This window comes from Sinocyclocheilus rhinocerous, unplaced genomic scaffold (genome assembly GCF_001515625.1).
Source record: "Sinocyclocheilus rhinocerous isolate Xijiao unplaced genomic scaffold, SAMN03320098_v1.1 scaffold753, whole genome shotgun sequence".
Taxonomy (NCBI): Eukaryota; Metazoa; Chordata; class Actinopteri; order Cypriniformes; family Cyprinidae; genus Sinocyclocheilus; species Sinocyclocheilus rhinocerous.
Window position 1 is genome coordinate 986,091 of NW_015655991.1, and position 10,759 is coordinate 996,849.

Below are 10,759 nucleotides of genomic sequence, written 5' to 3' on the forward strand. Positions count from 1 at the left end.
CTCACTCACCCACCCAGCCACTCACTCACTCACTCACTCACCCACCCAGCCACTCACTCACTCACCCACCCACCTGCCCACCCACTCACTCAACTTGTCATTAGAGACCCACTGTCATAACTTTGGAATTGTTGTGGATTTCATCTTGGTTTCTGAGGACTATCTTTGCATGTTTTGTTTTTTTTGTGATTTTTACACTTAATTATAATTCACTCTGGTAAGAAAGTGTCACTAAGAACATGAATGCAAATGTAGAACCAGAGTACTGAGGTGTAACACTTAAAGGACAAATGCACAGACTGACACTAGAGAACTAAAGACACCAGAGTAAAAAGTAATGCTAGTCACACCAAAAACATGTATTAAAAAAATATTCGTTTTGCATGACTTTTACTATTCAGTGCTACAAATAAACAAGAGACAGTGTGGCAGATTTTGGCACATTTCAGAATTCAGATTAATCTTGTCACATGCTCACATTTCTATAAGGGGAGGGAGATACATTTAGATGCTAGTGGCTGCTAAAAGTCAGTACCTCCTGTGCAGAAGTCAGACCGTGTCTTGTGGGAGATCAAGCAGTGTAGCTCTGTACGGTCAAAAGAGATTTCTATATGTAAAAGCTCTAGACTTATTAAGCAGCATATGTGTCTGATTCTGTAATGGCTTAAAGGAATAATTCATCCAAAAATCATTTCCTGCATTTAAAGATGACAGAAAACCTGCATTTTTGGGTGAACTATCATTCACAAATGTATATGACCGTAGATTAGAGAGCACTGATTTCAGGGTTTATGGGGAGAAATCAACGATGCACATTGTTATTAGTTTAATCACATCCAGAAGCAAGATCATTTTTAAAAGGAGAAATCATAAATTAAACTTCTATTAATTTAGATTAATAGAGTTGATCTTCAGCTATTGATTTTTGTCCATCTAAACACACACTGCTATATATCTGTTACGTATATGGAAATAGTAGACATACCTCCATTGGCATCTTGGCCCTGCAGGCCTTCGGCACTTAACACATGCACCTGGGTGACCAGCTGAGGGTAACCGCACATCCCAGTCCAGCATGTCTGAGGAGGCTCGTCCAGAGTTAGTTCTCTAAGGAAACACAAGCAGGAATTATATCAGCCAGATACCAGTTTCTGGCCAGGTACCAATGTTGTTATCGGTAACGAAAATTAAATCTGAAACTACTACTATTTTGTTAACTGAAATAAAGCTAAAAATACTAATATTAGATGAGAAACTTAAAACACTTGGTTGGTAAGATTTACTTAAAGACGTCTCTTATGCCAAGGATGCATTTATTTGATCAAACATACAGTAAAAATAGTAATCTTGTGAAATATTGCAAATTAAAATAGAAAATATATTCCAATTTTCAATTTGAATATATTTAAAAATGTCATTTATTCCTGTGACGGCAAATATGCATTTTCAGCACTATATAATATAACAGTAAAATATTAATATTAGATGAAACGTAAAAAATTAAAAATAAATAAAACTCAATTTACCGCAAATTAATAATATGCCTACTAAAATAACACTGCCAGGTACATGTCCCTTTGTATTACATCTTTCAATACAAACCGTACATGGAAGAAGCCAAGAATGTGATGAAGGGTTAATAGGAAAGTGGAGTGCAGGTAGGTCTATTCTTTTCTGGAAGCTAATTTACTTGCAGTCTGAAGGCACATCAGTGAAGACTCTGAGCAGGAACTCTCCTTGTTGACCTGGGTCAAAGGTTGTGGGGATGATGACGTAACGCCCCTCCTTTAGCTCTTTCCTCAGAAAGATGCAGCGAGAGTTGATGTAGATCGACCCTGCGACCTTCTGCTGGGCTGAGTGCATTCTGTATTTCCTATTCAACTCCACCTGGTGGTAGAAAAGAGGCCTGATCAAGACAGGAACTTTGACTGACAGGATACCATAAATATATGTTTTAGTTCTTCTATCATTGGCATTAGTCTCTTATACTATATTCAGCAGGCAGATGTGAAGGTTTGTATTGTGCTGCAATGAAACAATGCAATTCTGTACCCTATGGATGTCAAATCCAATTGCCAGGTTCTCGCCTTTACCCTCCTTGGGAGTAGCTCTGTGTTCCTTTTGCTGCAGGCAGATCAGCACCTCGTCTTCCACTTTTCTCACATCAAAAACATACTGTGGGCAGAAACATGCATTAAACTCACTGCAATGAAGGCCCAGAGCGTCAAATGCCTCCAGGACAAGAACAACATTTTACAAGGCAGATGCACACAGGCACACTGACCTGTGGGTTTTGCAGAAACGTGGCTTTATGGTTAATGCAGCCTCCGGCACGGTTGCGGAGCGGGTTGTCTCGGTGGATCCAGGATCCCCTCATCACCTCTTCCTCCCAGGTCTTATGAATACTCAAGTAAGAAGTGTTTATCAGTCGACACAGGATCAGGTCGGTGAAATAGTGACAGAAATCTTCAAAGTTCATCCTGGTAAAGAAGTTTACAACCAGTGGGGGAACAGAAGTTTATGATAAATGGAGAATTTAGGTGTTTATCAGATGCAGTGGGGTACAACAGTAAAAATCTGGGATTCTGGGATAAAATAGGATTTAAACCTGGGATAAAATCTGATTTAAAAACAGAAATAAACAAAGTTTTAAAGCAAAATAGGGTAACAACAAACTAAGATATTCTCAAATGTGTGTTTTTTTGTTCAGTTGATCTACTCAATTTTCAACAATTTAACACTTAAAGGTTATACTTTACAAAACGGTTCAGTTTTTTAACATTAGTCAGTGTATTAGATATCATGAACTAACAATGAGAAATATTTTTACAATATTTATTGTATTAATATAGGTTAATTTCCACATATACTAATATATTACTATCATTACAAGGTGTTTTAATTAACATTACTGTATTATAAGCAAACATTAATTTACAATAGTACATTTCCTAACTGACATTAACCTATATTTACAAATGCTGTAAATTAAGCATTAACCTAGATTAATAAATGTAAAAAATTGTTTACTGTTAGTCCATCACACGTAATGGAGTAAAAATTTTTAATGATCTTTGATTAATGATTTAGATTAATGCAAAGTGCAAAATAACTGCAAAATGTATAATATAATATAATATAATATATGAATAAAAGTGTACTGCTAAATTAACAATTAACTAGATTAATAAATTGTGAAGAAATAGTTGTTAATTATTAGTTCATGATACCTAATGCTTTAACCAATTTAGATTAGTTATTGCATAGTGCTGCTATATAAATATATTCATATTATTATGAAAAATACATATATACAAACATGCAGGTAACACTTTACAATAAGGTTCCATTAGTTAATGTTAGTCAATGTATTAACTAACATGAACAAACAATGAACAACACATTTCAGTATTTATTAATCTTTGTTAATGTTAGTTAATGAAAATACAGTCGTTCATTGTTCATGTTTATTGAGTTGAGTGCATTAACTAATGTTAGCAAGCACAACTTTTGATTTTAATAGTGCATTAGTAAATGTTGAAATTAACATCAACTAAGATTAATAAATGCTGTAGAAGTATTGTTCATGCTTAGTTCATGTAAACTAATGTAGTTAACTAATGTTAACTAATGAACCTTATTGTAAAGTGTTACCAAAATGGAAAACAGAAGCATTTTCACTAGTGGTCTCAGACTTTTGAACCCATCTGATAAGACACTATGATCTAGACTGATCTAGAAGGATATGAGTGGAGCGAGCCTCACCAAAACTCTCCATCATCCTGAACAGTGACCCCTAGTTTCTCTCTCTCACTCTTGCTCACTTTCTTCCACTCTTCTGAGCTACAAAACAGAGCAGTGATTACTCATCGTACATCAGACTTAGAGAAATAAACATTCACACACAACACACACGGCTATACTCACTGACAACAGCCTGCATCCACAACTATCAACTAAGATTTTCTAGAATTTTGTGAAAGAAATAGAGCACTTCTCCAAGTATGATATTTCTAATCAAGCCCTGAATAAATAATGCATCAAGCAGAAATATGAAGAAAGATTGCTTTCACCTCAATAAAAGTCTTCTGGCTGGCCAGTAAATAATTCAGAGGCCAATATAACCCTGCCTGTTGTAGCACTTGAACAAAGACTGATGAGAAGGATTGTCAAGATTTTCCTCTTTGCAATTACACAGCTCCATTTTAATATTATGCTGCTCCCTGCAGTGGTGGATATTTAGGGTTGGTGTCATCAAACAAGAGCACAGTTATTTAAATGAAAGGAGGTGGATGTCTAAACACCCTCAGACCTCTGCGTTTCAATCACAACAGCTTCCTATTTTATACCAGCCTGCCTGGCTTGATATCTCAATTTCACACCAGTCAGAGATAAGAATAGACACTTCGGCTATGTGTTATTTATACTGAAATCATCTCAAGAGGAAGGAGAGAAATGGTTTTCTCTAGTCTCTGAGGATGTATTGCACTACACTGCAGGAAGCTAGAGAAGGCAAAAGGACAAATAATTTCTGTATGTGCTTGCATTCTGTTTATGTAGAGATTATAAAGAATTGAATGTTGGGAAGGTGTGCAAAAAGTGTCTTATTACAATGCCACGTCATATAGCAACTGTTCTGACACATCGAGTTTCCTGTTTAGAATGCATGCACATGCACTGTCTGTGAATGATCAATTATGAAATCATGGGCCGTTTTTTCATGGTACAGTGAAATATGGTGATGTTAATCAGTAGGAGACAAGCCACACCCATTTATCACACTCCAATGAACAAAGGGCTTGCTGTGCAAATGAAGCTGACAATATGCATAGGCGTGTAGGCTCCGTGACATGAATAATTGTGTCGATATAATTGCGACTAGGTTGTAAGAACGGACAGAGAGTGACTGAACTTTGACATGAAAGGACTTTGTTGAGTATCTAACAGAACATTTATAAATCAATGTTTCATTTTATCCTCCACATTTGAACAAAAGCCCTTAAGTTATGGTGAAACTTGATAAAGCTGTTTCTGTTATGATCCCCAGACAACCTGCTTACATCACAGACCTGTCTGTCACATCAGATGATGCTGTTCAGATTAATTTCTAAATGTTACTTAACACTCAATGGAGTTCTCTTAGTGGACTGAAGTATTGAGAGGCATTTTATTTGATATTATAATTAAGAAAAAAAATCCAGTTATGAAGATATTCAAAAATGTAGTTTTTTTCCCATGGATGAAAGGTTTCACAGACCATTGATAAGCATGTCACACACAATCAAAGATTGCTTTGAGTCTGGAAAAGTACGCTCTTATGAAAGAAAATAAATAAAGGCAGAAAAAAATGATGGATGGCTGGATTAATAGATGAGTGTCTGAATACAAATCTTGACAGACGTGGGACAAATGCTGATCAATAATATGTACAATATGTGCTTCCACAATGTATAAACATAGGAATAAATATAAAAATAAAAAATATAAAGTATACTGTACTAAAATATACAAAAATAAAGTAAAAGAAAATAATGAAAAATAAAAAAGTAAAATAAACGTATAAAAATGAAAATGTAATATATATGTGTGTATATAACAAAGTGCAGATAAAACAAAATTAAATGAAAAAACTCAATAAAACAAAAAAGTTAAGTTAAAAACTAAACTAAAATAAAATACAAAATAAAATAAAATGTAGCTTTAGTACTTGTGCAGATTGTATGTATTGTGTTTGTATTGTGTCCTTCTCACCCTGATAGAGCAGCTGATAAGGCCATCTCGATTATGGACCTTGAGCACTCTCTCAAAGAGCTGGTTTCTGGCGACTTCATCCTGAGCAAACTGGCCCTCCAGAAGGTCCATGGGTTCTGACACGCCGCCAGTAAAGTCCACCAGGGCATCGGCCGTGTTTCCACCATCCAGGGCCTCATAGCAGCCATAAACTCTTGATTGGTATAGAGAAAGAACTTAGCATCACTATGTCATCACACTACTTGAATGTGTATGTCTTTGTATAGACCTTTTGAATTTGTCTGCTGCCTGAACCCAAAACTCTCCATCATCCTGAACAGTGACCCCTAGTTTCTCTCTCTCACTCTTGCTCACTTTCTTCCACTCTTCTGAGCTACAAAACAGAGCAGTGATTACTCATCGTACATCAGACTTAGAGAAATAAACATTCACACACAACACACACGGCTATACTCACTGACAACAGCCTGCATCCACAACTATCAACTAAGATTTTCTAGAATTTTGTGAAAGAAATAGAGCACTTCTCCAAGTATGATATTTCTAATCAAGCCCTGAATAAATAATGCATCAAGCAGAAATATGAAGAAAGATTGCTTTCACCTCAATAAAAGTCTTCTGGCTGGCCAGTAAATAATTCAGAGGCCAATATAACCCTGCCTGTTGTAGCACTTGAACAAAGACTGATGAGAAGGATTGTCAAGATTTTCCTCTTTGCAATTACACAGCTCCATTTTAATATTATGCTGCTCCCTGCAGTGGTGGATATTTAGGGTTGGTGTCATCAAACAAGAGCACAGTTATTTAAATGAAAGGAGGTGGATGTCTAAACACCCTCAGACCTCTGCGTTTCAATCACAACAGCTTCCTATTTTATACCAGCCTGCCTGGCTTGATATCTCAATTTCACACCAGTCAGAGATAAGAATAGACACTTCGGCTATGTGTTATTTATACTGAAATCATCTCAAGAGGAAGGAGAGAAATGGTTTTCTCTAGTCTCTGAGGATGTATTGCACTACACTGCAGGAAGCTAGAGAAGGCAAAAGGACAAATAATTTCTGTATGTGCTTGCATTCTGTTTATGTAGAGATTATAAAGAATTGAATGTTGGGAAGGTGTGCAAAAAGTGTCTTATTACAATGCCACGTCATATAGCAACTGTTCTGACACATCGAGTTTTGATGCTCATGTGGGAAATTTGGGTTTGAGTCTGGCTTGCAACTAAGGCTACGTTCACACTGTCAGTCCAAATCCGATTAATTGTCTATCCAATTCTAAATGACTGACTGTCCACATAGTTTATCGCAACTGTTCAGATCCGATTTGTGTGTCCCTCTTTCGTTTTCTGGAATATCTACATTGGTTTCTATGGCAATAAAGTTGTGTTACTATGCCTACACCGAAAAAATGTGGCTTTTTTCCATGTTGCCATCTCCGCCAGACTCAAAATTTAAAGAGGTGTGTAAACTGTGCAGACTAGCAGTATATCGTCATTTTTAGCTCGACCTGCACTTTCGCAACAACACAACCTTGTTTCTGCAAACCAACACTGATTCAAATGACATTTCTGGAAATCTGATTCAGTCTGACCGCTTTGATAAGAATTTTTTTTTTGCCACTTAAAACATAAAAATGTCAGACACTGTTGTAGGAAACATGCTGACTTTTTTGGGAAGTGCAGGTCGAACAAAATCGTATTTAATGTGATTTAAAAATTTTTTTTTTGCTGTTTACACTTGCTAAATATGATCAGATTCCAAATGGATGTGCACAAAAATCTGATTTAGACTGACAGTCTTAACAAGGCTTTAGCTCTCTTATCTCCCATCATGTCCTGTCATTAAAAAATGTAAAAAAGTAATTCTGTTTCTTTCTGGTTATTCCCAAACTTTTTTGTCAGCCAAACCCTTTTCGACCTAATATATTTACCTGAAGTACCCCCTGAGATTTAGGGTCTGCATATTCACCGTTCTCGAATTTAGATTAATGGTCACATGACATGCAGGTAAACAAATTAAATGTTTCATGTTTTTAGTAAGGATTTTATTTTGATTGCTTTTCATCAACTCACATACCCCCTGCAGTTTCCTCACAAATCCCCAGGTGTTCGCAAACCCTGCCATACACTATGCTCTAGATCAGGGGTGTCCAAATCAGATCCTGGAAGGCCACTGTCCTGCAGAGTTTAGCTCCAACCCCACCACAGCTAATCAAAGTCTTCAGGCTCATTAGAAACTTCTAGGCAAGTGTGTTGGAGCTAAAATCCACAGGACATTAGCCCTCCAGGAACAGGAGTGGACACCCCTGCTCTAGATGCTGTAAGACCTCCAATCCAGGAGGGGGCAGTCTCACCTATCGCTCCAAGGTCCACTCCACTCCTTTTCACCCCAGGGATTCCTCATGCGAATCATGTGTAGCTTTTCTGACTTGAAATACGCCAGCAGGCCATGTCCCAGACGGACTTTGCGAACGTCGGTCACTGCATAGGCGTGGCCTTTCACTAACCCACAGTCCAGTCTCGCCTCCATGTCCTCTACTGTGGTTGCCTATATACCGAAGGTCAAATTTCAGCTAGATTGCTGAACACCAAATTTAAAGTCTATCCAAAAGCATAATAATCTTTATCCCTGTTTAGAATGCATGCACATGCACTGTCTGTGAATGATCAATTATGAAATCATGGGCCGTTTTTTCATGGTACAGTGAAATATGGTGATGTTAATCAGTAGGAGACAAGCCACACCCATTTATCACACTCCAATGAACAAAGGGCTTGCTGTGCAAATGAAGCTGACAATATGCATAGGCGTGTAGGCTCCGTGACATGAATAATTGTGTCGATATAATTGCGACTAGGTTGTAAGAACGGACAGAGAGTGACTGAACTTTGACATGAAAGGACTTTGTTGAGTATCTAACAGAACATTTATAAATCAATGTTTCATTTTATCCTCCACATTTGAACAAAAGCCCTTAAGTTATGGTGAAACTTGATAAAGCTGTTTCTGTTATGATCCCCAGACAACCTGCTTACATCACAGACCTGTCTGTCACATCAGATGATGCTGTTCAGATTAATTTCTAAATGTTACTTAACACTCAATGGAGTTCTCTTAGTGGACTGAAGTATTGAGAGGCATTTTATTTGATATTATAATTAAGAAAAAAAATCCAGTTATGAAGATATTCAAAAATGTAGTTTTTTTCCCATGGATGAAAGGTTTCACAGACCATTGATAAGCATGTCACACACAATCAAAGATTGCTTTGAGTCTGGAAAAGTACGCTCTTATGAAAGAAAATAAATAAAGGCAGAAAAAAATGATGGATGGCTGGATTAATAGATGAGTGTCTGAATACAAATCTTGACAGACGTGGGACAAATGCTGATCAATAATATGTACAATATGTGCTTCCACAATGTATAAACATAGGAATAAATATAAAAATAAAAAATATAAAGTATACTGTACTAAAATATACAAAAATAAAGTAAAAGAAAATAATGAAAAATAAAAAAGTAAAATAAACGTATAAAAATGAAAATGTAATATATATGTGTGTATATAACAAAGTGCAGATAAAATAAAATTAAATGAAAAAACTCAATAAAACAAAAAAGTAAAGTTAAAAACTAAACTAAAATAAAATACAAAATAAAATAAAATAAAATGTAGCTTTAGTACTTGTGCAGATTGTATGTATTGTGTTTGTATTGTATCCTTCTCACCCTGATAGAGCAGCTGATAAGGCCATCTCGATTATGGACCTTGAGCACTCTCTCAAAGAGCTGGTTTCTGGCGACTTCATCCTGAGCAAACTGGCCCTCCAGAAGGTCCATGGGTTCTGACACGCCGCCAGTAAAGTCCACCAGGGCATCGGCCGTGTTTCCACCATCCAGGGCCTCATAGCAGCCATAAACTCTTGATTGGTATAGAGAAAGAACTTAGCATCACTATGTCATCACACTACTTGAATGTGTATGTCTTTGTATAGACCTTTTGAATTTGTCTGCTGCCTGAACTGCTTACTTGGCATAGGCTTTTTCCACAAGGGCACTCCAGAACTCGTTGCTATCATTTGAATGGCAGTACACCAGCTGGTTATCCACTGTGGGGAGACGGTCATCGATCACCACGTCCACCCATTCCCCAAACCGCCAGAAGCGGAAGTGGAATATTCCTGCATAAGAGTCTGCCTTCTCTGGATCCCATTCCTGCTCCTTCCAGTCTGGGATAACCTAGAAAGAGACATAAGTGACATGTGGTGTCACTTTTTATATTTTCAGTTTTTATTTTAATTTTAGTTTAAGCTTTTGTCATTTTGTTATGTGCATTTGTAATTTTTATTATTTTTTGCTTAATAAAAATTAAGTTGAGTTTCAGTAATTTTAGTAGTTCAACTTAACCTTATTTATTCCAGTTAGTTGCCAACAGTGGTGGACAGTAACGGAGTAGTTTTACTTCGTTACTGTACTTAAGTAAATTTTTCAACTATCTGTACTTTACTGGAGTAGTTTTATTTTGAGTAACTTTTACTTTTACTTCACTAGATTCCAAAGCATAAGATCGTTCTTTTTACTTCACTACATTTAATAAAACATATAGTTACTCCTTATAATATATAGGGTTGGGTACCGAAACCCGGTACCAATATGGCACCGGTACCCATGTAACCGGTATGTACTAGAACCGAATCAGAACGCAGATTTCGGTGCCATGCCTGAGCGGTCGATTGAAATATTTGTCCTCTGGTTCTCCGAAACGGACGTAAGAAGCATCACCGGCACCGCACGTGAAAAATAATTTCCAGACTGAGAAAATGCACGTGAACTCAAGTCGAAAAGCTCTAATAATACAAATCCAACAAATCTTTGTAGTAACGAGAGTGTCCATGTTGTTTTCACATTCCGATTTAAAAGCACAACTCGGGAAATGAGAGCATCCAAGGAGCGCGTGAATGCAGTAATTACACTTGCTCTGATGGCAGCAGGTAGATACCGTTA

The 10,759-nt window shown here is 36.8% G+C and overlaps 1 protein-coding gene across 1 annotated transcript in view; it reads right to left on the reverse strand.

Moving 5' to 3' along the window:
• The window catches only part of LOC107718981 (calpain-5-like), a 30,257-nt gene that overhangs the window by 1,292 nt on the left and 18,206 nt on the right, over positions 1-10,759 (reverse strand). Inside the window, exons 4-12 of the mRNA XM_016526255.1 lie at positions 9,786-9,994; positions 9,485-9,677; positions 8,107-8,300; positions 3,766-3,843; positions 2,285-2,480; positions 2,053-2,175; positions 1,691-1,887; positions 986-1,107; positions 536-586 (exon numbers count right to left, since the gene is read on the reverse strand). Of these exons, the coding sequence (XP_016381741.1) occupies positions 536-586; positions 986-1,107; positions 1,691-1,887; positions 2,053-2,175; positions 2,285-2,480; positions 3,766-3,843; positions 8,107-8,300; positions 9,485-9,677; positions 9,786-9,994 (1,363 nt within the window). The remainder of the gene's footprint in view (positions 1-535; positions 587-985; positions 1,108-1,690; positions 1,888-2,052; positions 2,176-2,284; positions 2,481-3,765; positions 3,844-8,106; positions 8,301-9,484; positions 9,678-9,785; positions 9,995-10,759) is intronic.